We start from the raw sequence: 18,028 nt of genomic DNA, 5'->3' as shown, positions 1-18,028 counted from the left end.
TGGGATGTATGATAGAATTGTCATTTAAGTTTTATAAAAACCTAAAGACTCAAGATTTATATTTTTTCTTTTTTATTGGTGCAAAACAACAGACAACAGACAGCATATAACCATGTAAGACAGGAGACAACATAACAAGTTAGAGATAACATAAAACATAACATGAAGATATAACTTTGCTGAAGTCAGCAGAGGAGTTGCATAGTAACTATGTATAAAACATGATTCTGTGTGTACATTCTGTGCTGTGTCAGTGTAAAGAGAAGAAAGAGAGGGCAAAAGTAAAAAAAAAAAGAAAATTAAAAAAGTGCAAGGGAAAAAAGTAAGAGATTAAAAAAAATGGGAAAGGGGGGGGGGGGGGGGGGGGGTCTCTCTGGAGATGGCTGCAGTGCTTGATGCTAAAGCCAAGATTGCAGCAGTAGAGACAGCAGGCAGGGTCACTAGATAGGTTAGCTGAGATAGGTTAAGAAGGTCTCACCATTGCTATTATTTTTATTTCATTTGATTGTTTATATCAATTGTCACCCTGTTTGAAATAGTGAACAGGTAGTTTGAAGGGAACCTGTTCATTTGTAATTGACAAACTTTATTTCAGAATTGCATTGTCACATTTAAAGTAGGGCTGGGTGATTAATCGAATTTTAATTTCAATTACGATTCTTTTGTCTTGTGTTATAAATCCATTGCAGCGTGTGTCGGAGCAGCCGCAAAGCGCAGTGACAGACAGACACTCTTCCTCACAGAGCAGATGTGTCTGAATTTAACAAACAGTCAAATGTTCAGCGGTAGAAACTGACTTATTTAGATATTTTCAGGCAACTTTGTTTAGACATAAGGATGCTTGGTTCCATGTAATGATCTCTCCTTTTTTTTCTTTTTTTAAAAAAAAGTTCAATAAATGCATGATGTTTCCAAAGTCAGTGAGTAATTATGTTAAATAACTGTGATCTCAATATTGACCAAAATAATTGTGATTATGATTTTTGTCATAATTGAACAGTCCTAATTTAAAGGGGAGAGTGCAGGAATCCTGCCTCTCTCCATTAGCTGTCTTGCATTAACTGAGTCCCCCAAGCATCCCACCACCACTTGAACAAGGCCAGAGGAACAGTCTTATTGGCTTTACTGAAAAGGCCCACTTTTATTCTGACAATCAATCATTCAGTGAATTTCTCTTGTCTCTTGTACCACCACTTTGCGGTATGTGGGGGCTGTGCTCACTGTGGTGGCAGAAGAAGCCACCACACCACTCTGAGAACCAGTGGACATGTTGTCCTGGCTATGGAGGACTCTTTTAGAGCCAAGGACATTGCTCTTCTGGGACAGACCTCCTGCCTCGTGGACCAGCTGCCCTCCACTGCTTGTTTGCCCTCCGACCACCAGCACTCTCTGAGATCCTGAAAGCCCTCCTGACTGTAGAGTGCCCCCTTGCACAAGGCGGGTCTGGCTACCCGAAAGCACTTGCATTGATCCTGCTGGGACCTTGCCCTCTACGACCATCATGGTCTGTGAGCCAGAAAGGTTGCCAGCGTGGATCAGGTTGGCACCACCACCTTGGACCCCACTCCTCTCAACCAGCACCATGCCAGGGCCCTGGCCTTGTCCACTGGACATCGCTGTCTGCCCCTGAACTACCATGCCATGGGCGGGTCCAGTCTGGGTGCCATTAACCAGAACCATGCCCTGCAGGTTGGTAGCTGGTGCCTCAGCCAGCACCATGGTGTTTTGAACTTGTGGCTGGACTACGTAGTGCATCGGCTGTAGCATAGGGGTGGTGGTGTAGTAGACAGGCTGCTGTTGCTGTAGAAGGAGCATCTGGCCTTGATTTGCCATCCCTTGCTTCACTGTGGTCATTCCTTCTCTCAATGTGGCCGTGCTTTCCTTCACCATCTTAGCACACTCAGATGTCTCCGTGACCACAGTCTGCTCTGTTCTGGGGACAGTCGGCTGCAGCTTGGATGGGGGGGTCAGCTGTTGGGCAGTCGTCAAACTTGATACTGAGGTTTGAGTTTTGATGGAGGCACTGGGCAGAGGAGTGAGCATTTGTTTGACTTCAGTTGGGATCTTTTTGCCCCCACACACCTCTGCCAGGGTCTTGAACTTTGGCCCGAGGTCATCGAGGAACTGCAGGTCGTTGTCAGACTCCAGGAGGCTGCAGCAGCCCACTGAACCAACAGAGGATCCCTGGCCCTCAAATTCATACACCAACAGACCATCCTTCACTCCAAGGTTCTCGTTTCCATTGGATGCCTTCTGTTGAAAAAAAAAAAAACCCGAAATCATCACAAAGTTTACCTGTTTTTGATAGTGAGCATTTTAGGGCATTCATGATGCAAATCATGTTTTAATTTGATGAATGTAGTAGTATTGTAGTGTAAAACAATAGTGGTACCCAAGTACATGTTCTTCAAAGCTTCCAAGTTTGTGTTCATAAGCTGTTTTTGTGTCCATTAACAAACAGCGAGTTAGTTAACTTAAAGGGCTCTTTAAAATAGGTTCTAAGGAGGTAGGGGTAAACTTAACTTGTGCTTTTTCTGACATCAGATCAGATTATGATTCCTTTTTATTTTTTGGTGAACTGTTGCTGCATGGAAATTTCCTGTTAAGCCTTTCCAGCTGGTCATCTCATTCCTTACCTGAGTGTAGTACTGTCCCAGGAAGTGGTCTGGCAGAGACATGCCATCATAGATTCCCCCACCTCCTCCTCCTGCGTCTCCGCTCACAAACCCAGAGTAGTCACTTGTGATCCGATAGTCGCGTATTTGCTCAAAACGGTCAAAGTCAGCTCTATCGATCACGTCAATGGAAGTGTGGTAGTTTGTTGCTGGAACTTTTATAGGTATGCCCCCCACGGGTTTCAAAGGAACCTCATCCAGCTTTATTGGCAAGTTCATTAGTGGCACTGCCTATGATAGGCCAAGAATCCAAATGTTAGAACAAAGCAATTAGTGGGCAAACACAGACATGGCAATTTTTGTGGTATTTTTGCCAGTCATCACTTCTCATTTTGCTGGACCTGTTTCCAGTCTTTATGCTAAATATATATATATATGTATATATATATACACACACACACACACACACACACACATATATATATATATATATATATGTATGTGCATACACAGCAGCAAGCGACCGGTATATTTGCCACGATTCCAATATTTTTGTCCTTGACACTGAAGCTCATGTAAAAGGTAAATGATGTTGGTCTTACCGTGTTCTCTCCCTGGCCCTCAGTGTGGTAGTTAATGAGGTGTGATTTGGCATCAAAAGGCATCTGAGTAAAGCGCCCTGCGGAACCCGCAGACGCCCCACATTGGCAAAAAAGCAGCAACAGAGGAATGACTGTAAAAAGAACAACAAAGTTTTAGTCTAACTTTTTGGCACAGCAGTGGTCCCCTGTGGTCCTCCAAAAAGTGCAGGTTTTTACAACACTATTTGTGGCTAGAACCACTCTGGTTATTTATAAAAAAGGGTGGGCCTCTGAAATGTGTTGCCAGCTTTAGCTACTGTCACCTGCTGGCCAGACCAACAATAAAGGTAAAGCTTCTCAAAATCTTTCTGTAACAAAAAGTTTACTGTTTAGAGACTGTTATCTGATTAAAGTTCCTAACTTAACTAGTGGTAGCGGGTTGATTATGGTGTAAGATTAGTAACTGCCATGTTAGTTGGGTCTCGTGTTAGTGATTTACTGTAGGGTAGCAGTTATTGTAGCTTTTGCATTGGTACACAGAAACTGATATGTGTAAGTTGAGTGCTAGAAATCTAGATGGTCTAGCTATTAGGTGAGAGATGGTGAAGTTTAGGGATGGGTCTAGTTATGTTAAAGTCTGGGTAAGAATCTGGAAGGACAGTTAGGATCTTCAGTTATTACTAAAAATTCTGAATGGTGGTGGTGTTAAAGACATTAAAGAATGTAGAGGGAGTATTGTTTTATTCTGTGAAATTTGATGATTTGGTCACACATTTGCCTTTTACTATTTTACTACTATTCCTTTAGCTTTTAGTGTTAGCGTTGAGTCCTTAATATAATAACACATATATAATGTATTTCCATTTTCCAAGCATATCTACAATTTTTCATATATCAGTCCACCTAATACCCACTTGTTTACTCTCCACACGACACTACAAACTATTTATGGAACTGTGTTTGGTATGTAATAGTCTCCAAATGTCTTTACATTCATTAGGTAACATCCTATGTTTTTAGGATATTTATACAGTTTATATTTAAGAAACAGTCAAAACTGACAAACTGTCTTGATCATTTGACGCTTCACATCATACTTACGTAGTAACAACAGGAGGCCCAGTAGTAGGAGTCCGATGCCTGCAGGTCCTAACTCTGCTTCTTTGCTGATTATACCGTTGGCGCCTCGTTTTCCACACACCACTCCATCCTCACAGGTACAGACCTGGACCTTCACTTTTTGTGGTTCTGGACAGGCCTTTCCCTGCCCGTCCTTCACCAGAAATTCCACCTCATAGAAACCAGGCCACACGGACCCCTGGGACCTCAAGACAGCTGCAGTGTCTGCAGCAACAAGATAAACATGAAAAGTGTAGTAGATCAATATTCTTTAATCTAAACTTAAAAATAAAGACTCATGGTTAAATCTAGCTTTTCACATTCTAGTTTGAAAAAAAGAGGTTCTGGACATTCTGGTTGTGCACTAGTCTGAAATGCATACCAGGCGTCCCAGTGAAAACAAGTTCAGTGCTAGTTTAAGGTCATAACATTTTATTTTCTTTGTATCAACTGTATCAATGTAAAAAAATTTTTTTTTACATTGACAACCACTAGCTGTTACATAAAATCAATCAAATCTGTATCAGACACCCAATTCATGTCACTATAGAGCCATTTCTAACTTGAGATCTATTTTTATATCTTTATAGGTATCTTCCATATCTTTTAAATAATTTACAGTATTTTCCTCACCATTAAGATGCTCCACATGCCATTTGCCCTCAGTGCCCTCTGGTATGATGTCAAAGTGGAAAGGAGGTCCATTAGGGAATGCATCCTCATCCTTAGCGTTGACAATAACAGCATCAACTGTTGTGCACACGGTCTGGATGTTACTGGTCAGGGTGGGGCAGTGATCATTAAAATCTTCCACCTGGATGGCTACAGTGCCGGTGGCTGTTTTAGCAGGCATGTCTGGGATGGAAAAAATAGAAATATGGACGGATCATTCAGCATTTCTCTCATTTTTACTTCCACTTTTCAGAGACAAGTTCAGGCACAAACACTTCACTCCCCCTGCTGCTACAATTATACACAACAGTTTGCCTCTGCTTGTGGTGGGGCCTAATGGTGTGTACAGATTGAACAAAGGGGGGATATTCTCCGTTTTTTATTCTTTATTGTCCTTATTTTAATTGTGTGATCGATTTGACTGTTGGACTGCAGTCTGTCTGTGCAGTCTGAGTTTATTCACAAGAAATAGCCAGTGTTCTGACTGTAGGCCTACAGATGTTAGTTCTAGCCAGCTGGAAATGTGCAACAACTCAGCATAATATTTACCTCATTTTGTGCTGCTTTTCACTAAGAAGACCACTCTGAAATGTATATCTGGAGCTGAAACAGATTTTTAGAGCAACAGTGTACCTTCTGTAATGCAGAGTACTTCAGCAAAGTATGTCCCATTGACCAGGAGTGGAGATTCTCTGTCAGGCATCTTGTTCAGTTTGATCTCAGCTGTCTCTGGGTCGATGATTAGCCAGTTGCCAGGGTCTGAACCTTTGGCATACCTACAGTGGAAATAAGCTCTATTGGTTACTATTGAGTGTAGAAAATATGGTGACATTATATTTTTAACTGTAGAGGGATTCATGTCCATGTATTTGTGTATGCACTGACCTGACATTCTCAGCTGGTTCTCCAGTGTCTCCGTCTATAGCAGGGTAGTGGGCAATAACATCTTTAATGTTAATGGAGTCGCCTCCCTCTGAGATGTGAATAGCTTTGACTTTGGGGTCAAATTGCGGCCCTTCTGGCTGGTTCTTCACATTGATTTTGATTGGATAGGTTTTAAATTTGGTCCCACTTGCACCGCTGGCACCACTTGGTCCCCCTACCAAACCTATAACAGTTCCAGCATTTACTCCAGATCCATCATATGGTGGAGCCGTGTTCCTCACAACTAGTCCTAGTTCAAGGTCCTTCACATTCTCATAATCCACAGGCTGTGAAATGACACACACAAAAAACATAAATTATTACTGTAGGTTTTGCTGTTTGTGTGTATTTGTAATCAAAGGCTCACAATATTTAATAAATTGAGGACTGAAATGTAGATTGTATTTTGTGTACATCCATAATGTTAAAGTAATGTGCTTGTTGAAAAATATGAAAAAAAGTTATTTGGGTTACAGTTTGTGTTGCTGGTATACTGATAAAACTTCTTGAAAGAGTACTCCACCATTTAGTATTGCACTCCAATACCACATTCACAATGGAAAGTAAGAAAAGGGATCAAAATCGATGCAGCAGAATTTGAGATATCCTCTTATTTATTCCATGTATTCCTCTTCCTGGTCAAAACATGGAGCATACATTACCCACAGTGCACCTCAACTCAGTTCACTCAACTGTACAAATTCTGGTGTGTTATACTTGTGACAGGTAATGTAGCCTTATGCTAAAATGCAGTAAATTGAACCTGGGTTGTCTGAGTGAACGGTTGATTTGTATACCCATTCCCTTTAAATATACTCCTTATATTGTTGTTGGTCCAAAACATAGGGTCATGTCCTGGAAGTCCATAGTTCCTAGAAAAACGCATGCATCGCCCACAATATATCAGGGTGTGAATGTGGAAATGTACACTAAGAGCAGGATTTGGTAATTCCCTATGGTATGCTTGTACATCCTTTGATTGTAAACTTGTACTGTAGTTCTTTGTGTATGAAGCATGCTGACTGTATTCAAACGATGGGGAGGCCAACATGCACACATTTCTTCTAAACCTAAATGCAGAAACACTGCTGTGGTTGTACCTTGTCAAGCATAAGGATGCCCTCATTGGTCTTGGGGTCTGTTGTGATGCTGAAGTACCCAGCCTCGTTGCCTTTGACGATATCAAACACAGCATCCCAGTTGTCTGTATCCTTCAGGTCCAAGTCCTCTGCTTTGATTCTCATCACCTCCACACCCTCTGTGTTCTCCTCAATGCTGCCCTCATACTGTAAGGGAGTAAAACACATTATGATATGACAGTAACAAGGTTCACTTGAGCAGAATTTGTTTTCAATTCACATTTGTTGATTAGCATTTCTTTGACTTTGATGTGTGATCTGTGACATGAGCATGTCAACAGTGAAATAATGCAGCTGGGAAAACTCACGTAAACCCTTTCTACTTGCACCAATATGCAGTATAAAATATTGATATACATGTATGTGAGAAAGAAAACTACCATCTCTTTTTCCAGAGTGGGAAGGTTGTCATTCACATCTCGGACATTAATGGTAACAGTGCCAGTTCCCGTGTTTCCCTCTGGCATGCCATTTCGGTCTTGACCTCTCACCGTCAGAATGTACTGATCTGCTTTCTGAAATTAGAAAACATTAAAAAATCAGAAAAGAAGTGTTAACTTTGAAAAGTGAACTGTGATGAGCGTTTAGTGTAGGGGTGCATCTTGGATAAGACAGCGTAACAATTGTCCTTGCCAGCAATTATAGGATTCATAGCCTCTGAACCTGTTAATGTCTGGGGGGTCCAAAGTCCCTTAGAGGTAGAGCAGGGACTCTGAACGTTATGTTACAAATTATAAGATGGCAAATGATCAAGTCACAGAATGTACAGTATCCTTATGTACTATGTAAACTAAGTGAGGAATGCATGTTTGCAGTGCTCTGCCTGACATAATACAATATTACAGGTGACAAGACATCCTATGGTATGGAGGGTATTGAACTCTCCATTTCTCATGAATGCTACATAGCCTGTAACTTTATGAGCCTGTTAACCATTAAATATTAATATCTACAATTTTTAAACCTATTTGAGTCAACAAGCCAGTGTGCAAGTAAGCATGAGCAACTATTGTTTTAAAGTTGTGGCACATAAGGTGCGTTATCTTTGCAAGCCTTTATGAATCCTTTGGAGCAAACATTGTTGTCAAAGGTACAGTGACAACTAGAGTAAATGATATGCTATGGACAAACAGCAATAGTGCTGTGTAGCAGGTTTCAGAAGTAAACATTTGATAAGGAATCCAATAGGTTCCCCCTAATTATCACTTAATTAAATTATGTCCTGTTGACCCTTTTAAATGTTATTGTCAGTAGCTTGTCGACACCTTCTTCAACAATGATTTGATTGGTGACTGGATTAGCTGATATTGATGATGGAGTGCAGAATTTTACTTCTCTGCTGGACATATACTGCATTAAATTTCATGAATATTTCAAACACTCATCACATTTCAATACACACATCCATCATCATTTTATCTGATGAAAGTTATTTTATACAAAGTCACACAGTTGCCCACAGTCTCATCTAACAATGTTAAAGGATGACATAAAGAAAACACTGGCCCTGTGTACGTGTTGGTGTAGTCCATACCTCTCTGTCCAGGTCAGGACGTTTGACATAGATGGTTCCATCCTTGGTCATGGAGAACATGTCATTAGGTGGATTCTGATCAACGATGGTATAGGCGATCTGAGAGTTTTCATTCCCTGGTTCATCAGCATCAGTTGCAATGACTTTCATAACTGAAGTCCCTGTAAAAACAGTATTAAATGAAACCGTCATCAAATGTAATACTTCATGTAGGTCCTTCTCCCTATTGTTGCTCTGAAACAATCCAGCTCCACATGAATGCAGAGAACATGGTGTAAGTTATATGCACTTTATTTTCATCTTGGAGCCTCTCAGTAAATACAGTAAACATGTATATTAACTATATACTGACGTTGTGGTTAATTTTGTCATTCTTACTGCAAGGGGAATCAATAGACAACAATAGACAAATCAGTGGTCTTCTGGACCATGGTTTAAATGTGGATAGGATGTGGAGTGGAACCACAAAACAAAACCTCACCAAGGTTGACTAAAGCCAACCCCGTAATCTAACTTGATCAAACTCTTATAAACAAGTAAGAACAAGCTTCCTATGTGATTGTAACCCCTAAACTGCTTAGTAGAAAGACATAACAAAAGAATATAATCTTGCAGATACAGAACCACAGTGTTTTGTTTTATTTATAATGAAGCCACTTAGGGTTACTTTGCTGTCACATATCAGGATAGACCTTTGTTAGAATTGTACAAAAATGCAGAAACACTAACCTACAGGGCTGAGCTCATCCACCTCCCCAGGGTTGATGACACCAAACACTGGAGAGTTGTCATTCTCATCCACAACCTTGATCCGTATGTCAATTCTTTTCTCTGCCTCCCTGCCATCGCTGAACTTAGCAACACCTGACAGCTGGAACAACAGAAGATAAAAATCCAAATATTATCTTTATCATCTGTCTTAGCAGGGTTCATTCCCTTTCAGAGTGACTTTTAAAATATATCATATACATTTACAGACATAAACAGTCTGTGACATTATGATGCCAAATATCTCTCTAATAAAAATACCAAAAAGGCAGCTTTTACTGAATCTTCTTAAAACAACAAAATAGAATAGAATGTGTTATGCATCACTCACATTGTACGTATCGATGTGCTCCCTGTCAAGCACTTGGGTCACACGAATCAATCCGGTTTTAGGATCGACTACAAACACATGGAAGGGATTCTCTGATGCACCAATGCCTTCCAGGGAGTAGATAATATTTGTGTCACTTTCAAAATCTGATCGAATCTGAAACACAGAGCAGAAGAAAATGTTGCAGTGGCCCCCTCTTGTGACTGATGGTGGTTATTTTTTTTACTTATGGCAGATTTGGTCCTCCAAATGTTAGTAACACACAGTACTGAAGCCTAGTGGAACTGATGTTTGTGGTTTCTTCTATTGTGGACATGTGACTTGATGTGTATGTGGGGTGGAGTGTTGTTTGCTCTCTTGTTCTGCAATCTGCATTAGTATCTATTGGAGTAGCTGCGTCTTTGACCAAATTCTTTTCATGTTTTTTGTTTGTTTCTTGTCTAATAAAGTTTGTTGTTTTTAATAAGTGTGTGTTTGGGCTGTTGCTCAGCAGAGCTTTTGCCCACAGTTTATGCTCCAGAGTTAGTGGGTAGAATTAAAGTGAATTAGAGCTCATTGACTCACCTTGGCAATATAATCCTCTTTAGTGTAGTCTTCATTTTCATTCAGACGCTTTGGTGGGATAATCCACTCTCTTTTATTTCTTACCGGATTGTCCCCAGAGTTGGCCTTCACCACAGCTACAGCCTGGAGTTACAGTACAATAGATGTGATTACTTCACAGTAAATCATTACTTGTCAGGTTAATCTAAGCTCCAACCATGTAAAGTCAACTGCATATCACTTTAGGTTGGCATTTCTATAAATTCTAACATAGTATACAATTGTACTTGAAAGTACAAAAAATGTCATTTCAATTTCTGTGGTCTGATTTACATTTTGTCTTTTCTTTTGAAAAGTTTTTTCTCATTTAACATTATGGTTTTCACTGTCATAAACTAAATATCCACATGAGTGAGAGGAAGCATTAACACATTTGTAATAACAAGCAAGGTTGAGCTTCAGTCTATGTAGCACATGTTGTGCCACAAGAATCAATTTGAGGACATTTATTATTCCTTATTTATATTTGTGATTTTTAATCAAATCATAAATCTTAATTTTGTAAATCTTTTGTGATTTTCTTGGCTGCAGACTTCCACACTCTAATACAAATATTAGTAAAGAAATGGCGAGAGTTGCAAGATGGTTTCAACTTATTAAATCTTTGAATATTGAATCTTAAGCTTTCATTAAATATGAAAATTTCATAGTATTTATAGCAGAGAGCAGTAATATGTCAAGGGTTATGCTTGTGCAAGTGTCAGTAAGCGGAGAGGAACTATCACAAGTTTCTCACATGTTTTTTAGTCGTACTTGTTGATGAGAGATTGAACTTGAAAAAAACGCATTCCTTTTTTTTTCAATAGATCTAACATAAGAGTGAAGTACATGGGAATCACTTGCAAGCTACAAAGTTTGATCAACATGTCTTGTTTATTGTTATAAAAATTATGATTGCACTGTGTATGTATGTTACTATTTTACATAGATCACGATGAATTGCTCCTGTTTTGTACTGCAACTCTGCAACATCAGCAGACTCATCAGCTAAGTTTAAAGGAAGTTCAGCATTATAATTGTAAAGAGGAAGATGTAGAAATTAAAATTCGTTGGAGACAGGGTGGGACATGTCATCTGGGGGTCAGTTGGGCAAGATGGCTCCAGGCTGGGCCGTAAAGTATAACCCTGCCCCCGCCTGTAAAACAACTATCTTTTTTTTTTTTTTTTTTTTTTACCGCAACGTAGGGTTCAGGTCATGATATCGTCTGTATTTTGAACATAAAAATAAAACAAATATTTAAAATAAAATAAAAACTTTACTGGTCCATAGTTCTCTTTGTTTGACACGTCAGGGATATTTGGTACAATTAATATATTAGGCGGGAAATTCAAATCAATACAGCTCAGTGACAGCATCGGCACCGCTGTCAGAGACACTTAGAAAATGAAACGAAAATATCAAAGCGGTGCCCAAATACGGCATAACAAAGAAAAATCTGCGGAATTTTCTGCCAAACTTAGGAAAATCACTACTATATTTGGAACGGTAAATCCTGTTAGACGTGAAGAAGGATGCAGTATGTTAACAGGTGGGTTCCTGCATAGTTGACAGTGTTTAGCTACTATAGAGTTATCGACCATTTTGGCAAGATGAACAGTTATTAAACAGCCTTATTGTGTGAAGTTAGTTAGCATGTATGTTATGCTGAGTTTTTTTTCAGAATAATATAATGTTATAAGGCTTTCATATAGCCTAACCTATGGGGAATTTGTCTTTAGGCACAAAAAAGGCTATAGCCCACATACAGAGAAAAATATAGCTACTGCCACACAAGTGTCATAAATACAGGATAGGCTATTTCATAAATAAAAACACAAGTTATAATAAAAATGTTATCGGAATGTTAAAAATTCAGCTTCAGCACCAGGACAGGGAGAGCACAGGAGAGCGTCCATCAAATGTGCAGGACCATGGACCAGGTCCTGTATCTTTACAGATGCAGGGTCAGCACCTTTACTCGCTCAGCTATGTTAATTTGTGCCTCAACCCCCCCCCCCCCCTCCATAAGCTTCATGTACCACAGAAAGCTTTTTCGGACATAAATTATGACCTTAATATTCATGTTCCTGTCTCTTTCTATCCCATTGTCTTTTAGTAACTTCTTCAAATTAAAATTCATTCTTATAACACTTGGTTACCCATCTTTACCATGGCCAGTATTCCCTGAAATATCTAAGTGCACAGGTATGGAATGCCAGCCTACTTATTATTAAGACCTACCTATGATTTAATTTTCTTAAAAGAAACTGTCATTACATTTGATCCTTGATGCATAATTCATCTTGATAATAGTTTTTGAATTGCTTTTTTATTTGACTATTGTCAGCTAAGCAGTCCTGTATTACTGTTTATTTTATGTGTCCCTCCTTGATCTTTGCTTTATGTTGTTATGGTATTTTTGTCTAAATCAATGTAAAAAATTACAGGTAGCATTTAAAATGACATATACACATTTAACAACTTTGATACCTCACAATGTGCACAATGCCTGGATTCAACTGTATACTATGTACAAATTATATGGATATGGATAAGGATGGAAAAGCCATGTGAAAAGGGCTCTTTGGACTGGTTGTAAGACCCTCCTTAGTTTAAATGAAAGATTCAAGATTCTCAACTCATAAAGCTGTTTTCAGTTATTTTGAATTGAGCTATACCCAGTTTGAAGTTGGTGGAACTGTGGTCATGAAATGTCATATATTCAAAAGCCCTAACAAGAATAAAACAAACAGGATAATCAAGGAGGTGCCAGTGGAGCACAGTCTGTATATGCCCAGACAGTCCTGAGAAGAGGTCTGACATTTTTGCACCCCATTCATGAACTGTACATTAAGAGAGGACAGAGATGTCATTCTCCTCCTGCTGTAAATAGATCTGGCCTCCTGCAGCTCATGGAGAGTTCAGTCTGGCTGAAATTTGACCTGCCAGTTTGAAAGAGGGTGAGGCTGACCTCTTGATCACTAGGTACTGGTTGTTGCTTTTTCTTGTGTGCATTGCTACATAGTGAACAAACACATGTGTACCCACACTATGATGAAATAGTTTAAGTAGTGCTGTAAGCATGAGCTATTAGAGCTAGTTTGGCTAGCCAAAGATTGTGTTCTACAGTTGAAAATGACACTTTTATCAAACACTTGGCTGTCTTTGATCCATGCACCAGCCCTCTCAATCTGCTGTTAGTATTCTTTATAAGCAATGACTTTTACTATCAAAACCTCCTGCAGCAGAGGTCAATCCCAAGAATGGCTACATATCAAATATTTACAAGTTGTTAACGCATTACTGCATTATTACCTGTAAATTAAACCACATACCAAAACCTTGTGTATGCTTTACAGCTCCTTTTTATTGAGCTGTATTAATTTGTCTAGTGTTCATATTGAATTTTAATTGAACTACCAAAGATGGTGGCCTTGAAACCATTTTGGCTTCAGTTTGTTGACACTTTTGCCATTCCTGTGCTAAGGGGAAGCATACTTGTGGCTGATATAAGTGTTGCACCTTAACGCAGACATATAAAAATATAGTGAAGGTTGTGTGGAGAGACATGTTATAATTTCAGTCAAGTTGAACTTTATAAGTCTCCATGACCTTGAGACTTAAAGTACTGTGAATGACTCTGTTAAAGCATCTATCTGCCAGGTACTGTGTACTGTAGCTGCCTGTGTTCAGAGCAGAGGCTGACTCATCCCACCTGTCCAATGAGTTTTAACGAGCCTGATCTATTCATTCCAGGCATAGGCATGACGGGATGATAGAAGAGATTTTGAGCTTCCTAAGAAAGGAGTGGCCTCACATTTGTGAGAAGTAAGGATAAAGTCTTACTCACCAAGGACAGTATGTCTGAGCACAAAGACTGATCTATTTGTATTGAATATTTTTTATTTATTTATTTATCTATGTATTAGTTTATTTGTCAGAGATGATGAAAAAACATTGTTACAGGTTACAATAATGTGATATAGATGTGTTGCATATAGGATTTCTAGACAAGGCTTTTCTACTTAAAAATGGTCATAACATATCATCATTACCAAAAGTACATTGGTTAAATTAAGCACATAATAAATGGTGACATTCTCATACATGTGATATGATCATACAAAAATGACAATACTTACATCACGTAACAATCAATTTACATGTGTTGTGTAAGTATATGTGGGCATGTGGCTGTGTTCTCAAATTCATGGAAATATGTGCATATTCATATATATATATTCAAGTCATTATCTGTAAGATCATTTCTATCCTTTCCCTCACTTGGATAATTATTTAGTAATAAATTATTTCATGTTGTTCTAAATGTGAAAATCCAAAACTAAATCAAAGGACATGAAACTACTGTGATTTGTTTGTTCTGGTTTAAAAGCATCCACAGAATTCTCAATGAAATTAATTATGAATTGTACATGATATTTCTTTTCAAAATCTAGATGAAACATTCTTGCAAAAGAACAAATAATAACAGAGATGGATGTATGATGAATTTAGGATCTATTTATGATCTATAGAGTCAACATTTTGTGCTTGAAGCTTGTTCCTAATACAAGTAAAGTTTCCTTTAAAGTTTTTAATTATTTCTGCCAAGTAATATATTACTGGTGCTCCTCGCATAACCTTTTTTTCAAGGTATTAAGTTACTGATTTCTTTTTTTTATGATTTTAAGAGGTTTTAGACATCGTAAGAGATCACAACATATAATCAACTTTTATAATGCACTTTTATGATCCATTATAAATACACAGGCCGTTTAATAATTCGAATAAGAACGCTGTTTAATACAAAGCAAATGTAAACAAGCATAAAGAAGCTGTGTAGCCTACAGTATATTAGAAGAGGAATTAAATTATGTGAAATTATATTCCATCTGTCACGTAAAAATGGTCACATAAAACAAAACTTTAATAATCATAATAAGGATTTTTACGAAGTACACTAACTCATATAAACAAAAAAATAAGATAAAAAGTTGTTGGATGAGAAATGAAATGTCATGTCTCTCTAACTAAAGACAGCTCATCACACATCAGTGTTGCCATGACAGTCAGATATTTGTTAGAGTCAGCATGAATGAGATCGTTATAACTTGCGGCGGTAAACAATGTCATGTATGAAGAATATGTTTTGGACAGTAGCTGGTCTATTGAATCTTTTACTTCTGATTCTGAAATGTTTGGCTGTAGAAACATACCGCAGCCTCTGCTAGCAGGTGGATGAGCGGGCCGCCCTCTGTGCTCTAAGCAAGTGTCTATGTTTTATATGCCTATTTCGAACCATAAACACTATTTAAAAACAGTATAACAGTCATTCATAGCAGTTTGGTAGCCTATCAATACTGGGTGGCTGACTAAATATTATTACTTTAATATTCAGATTCCGTCAGTGGAAAAAGTCAAGTCAATTTTATATAGCCTAGCGATAACAGAAGTTATCTCAGGGCACTTTTCACATAGAGCAAGTCTACACTGTACTCTTTAATTTACAGAGACCCAACATTCCTCCATCAGCAAGCACTTGGCAAGGAAAAACAAGGAAAAACAGCTGTTACAAGAAACAGGAACCTGTTTCCGTACTCACCGCACACAGCAGCAACGACACAAACACGGGTGAAGAAACCCGAATCATGACTGAAAAAAAGTCCCGGTATCCGTATCAAGTAAACCAATAGAGTCCCAATGAAGCCAAGAAGAGTTCCTGACTGATTCTGAGCTGATGGAGCTCAGGAGGAGACTTTAAAAAGAGGAGTGCCTCCTCACACACACTCACACAACCTCCGGGCAGAGACCAGAGAGGGGGGAGTAATTACTGCGAGCTTTCATCTACCACTATGACCTATGTATGAGAGTATATCCCTGAGAAACAAGAACCGACGTCACGATTGATTAGTTTAGTCTAGTTAGCTACATAGGTATAACATGTTTGAGAAATATCATAAAGGACTTGTGCCAGGACATTTTTGTCGTCTTACTATGAATTAGATGAGATATAATGAGGTCTCACAGCGGACATTTTGACTAAAAGAAGCCTGTAACACATAACACTAACAACAATTATAATGGCTTCTTCACTTAATCCCGGTGGCTACATGCCAGTTAGTCAGACCGCAGCCTACAAATACCTTACCTGAGGCCCGCTCCCTGAATGAATCCACATACTGGTAATTAGTTGTACCTGATTAATAGCCTACATAAGCTTCCACTAAGTCAGAGGTGGCTCTGTCTACTGAGCTATTTAATGGGTGTATCTTTTTACATCTTTTTCATCTCTTATTCTCCTTTCATCCAGTCTCTGTTTTATTGCGGTGTACTGATACCCTTTACACATCATAGCAATTTCTGCTCTCTCGTGTTATGCTACTGTATGTCTGTTAAGTGCACATTATTGAGTGCGAACCCTTTTAACCCCCCTTTTGTTTTCAAGTTCCTGGTGCAAAGCATTGGGTATGTGCAAAATCTCCTGTCATTATACAGGACCAGATGTAGAGATGAGTTTCTACCAAACAGTATCAAGCCAGTAGCCTATGTGCTCAGGTGCCAGGCATTGCTCAAGTTGTTTAAAAGCAGAAAACAATGGATTAATCACTGGACTGGTCAAGGCCACCATCTATTTCTCTTGTTGTGGAGTGAGTCATTAACCAGACATAATAAAGGTGGAAGTTCTTGTTGGTGTGGTTGTTGCTGTTTTTGTGGTACAGTATGCAATTTACAAGTGTGACGGTAAAACTTGAAGCCTGTGGTGCACATACACTGAGATTGTACTTAACAGTGAAGTAGGAAACATTCTGGTGTTCAGCGGTTAAACATTTTAAGCAAAAAATATCTGGAGAGGGAAGAGGTGTTATTTCAAGAGTATTTTAACAAGGTACTTGTTCTGTGGGCAAAATCCAGCCCTCCAGCAAAAGATTTGGGCACCTGATGAAAGCTGACATTTCCTCACATGAGGAGAGGCATTAAAACCACGGTTGCACCTTGCTAACAGAATAGTGCATGCTGCAGAAATTAAGTCTAATAAACCTACCAGAAATGACATTTCAATTTGTGAATACTGCTTTAATTCCACAATTTTAGCCTGTTGGACCATGACAGATTTGTTCTTCAAAACACAGTCTAGCAGAAATGGTGTGTTGATGCAATTTTTCTCTAAGGCAACAATCCTTGTGGCTTGAGAATGTTCCAGCAGGCCAACCACATTAGAGAGTCCTGCTGGGATGGTCTTCAGGGTCCCCACTGAGTTAGCAGTGTCTGCTCTGGTCTTATATCAGAGTGGGATTTTCATCATCCACTACTTGTCCACCACTGATCTTGTATGTTGTAAGTGGTGTAGAGAGTTAAAACTGAGGTACTGTGTGTGTGAGTGGGTTTCCTGTGGTTTCTATGCTCAATCTTTACATGAATGCAGGTAATGCAGAAACACTAGCCTACCCTCCTTTTCCTGCTCACAGATGAATCTGATGTGTGGGTTTATATTGTTGATTTGTTGGGTGAAGCTGCTGATGTCAGAGATGTGCAGTATTGTGTCCATGAACCTTTACCAGGTTGGAAACATGAGAGGCTAAAAAGGCAGAGAGACAGAAATGTCTTATAATGTCATCACAAGCAGAAGCTTCTTAGCCTCGTCTTTGAGTAAGTTGTATGTGGTGCCCAGTAAAGTATTAGCCTGCTTTGTTACACTTTGCAGTAATGTGATTACTTTTTTCAGTAGTTTGAGGGATTACAATTTGAAATTCAGTAATTACAT

General features: G+C 38.9%; 1 protein-coding gene across 1 annotated transcript; it reads right to left on the bottom strand.

The window, feature by feature from the left end:
• Window positions 1-338: 338 nt before the first annotated feature.
• Window positions 339-16,131, bottom strand: LOC121900842 (desmoglein-2-like). Its single transcript, XM_042417411.1, has 14 exons — window positions 15,869-16,131; window positions 10,248-10,370; window positions 9,684-9,839; window positions 9,314-9,455; window positions 8,585-8,745; window positions 7,431-7,565; window positions 7,012-7,197; window positions 5,873-6,198; window positions 5,621-5,763; window positions 4,949-5,170; window positions 4,298-4,540; window positions 3,218-3,348; window positions 2,637-2,906; window positions 339-2,253 (listed from the first exon to the last, which is right to left on the bottom strand). Exons 1-14 carry the CDS (start codon window positions 15,914-15,916, stop codon window positions 1,162-1,164), a joined length of 3,378 nt encoding a protein of 1,125 aa, XP_042273345.1. The 5' UTR covers window positions 15,917-16,131; the 3' UTR covers window positions 339-1,161.
• Between the last annotated feature and the right edge of the window lie 1,897 nt (window positions 16,132-18,028).

This window comes from Thunnus maccoyii, chromosome 7, assembly GCF_910596095.1.
Source record: "Thunnus maccoyii chromosome 7, fThuMac1.1, whole genome shotgun sequence".
Taxonomy (NCBI): Eukaryota; Metazoa; Chordata; class Actinopteri; order Scombriformes; family Scombridae; genus Thunnus; species Thunnus maccoyii.
Note: the sequence above shows the minus strand (reverse complement) of the source record. Positions and strands in the feature narration are given on the sequence as shown.

Bases quoted from the DNA above. Each gene is read 5' to 3' on its own strand.
- LOC121900842 (XM_042417411.1), bottom strand. From the start codon at position 15,916: ATGATTCGGGTTTCTTCACCCGTGTTTGTGTCGTTGCTGCTGTGTGCG. The intron at 10,371-15,868 runs GTGAGTACGGAA...CTGTAACTCCAG, and splicing joins TGTCGTTGCTGCTGTGTGCG to GCTGTAGCTGTGGTGAAGGC. The intron at 6,199-7,011 runs GTACAACCACAG...GTCATTTCACAG, and splicing joins GCATCCTTATGCTTGACAAG to CCTGTGGATTATGAGAATGT.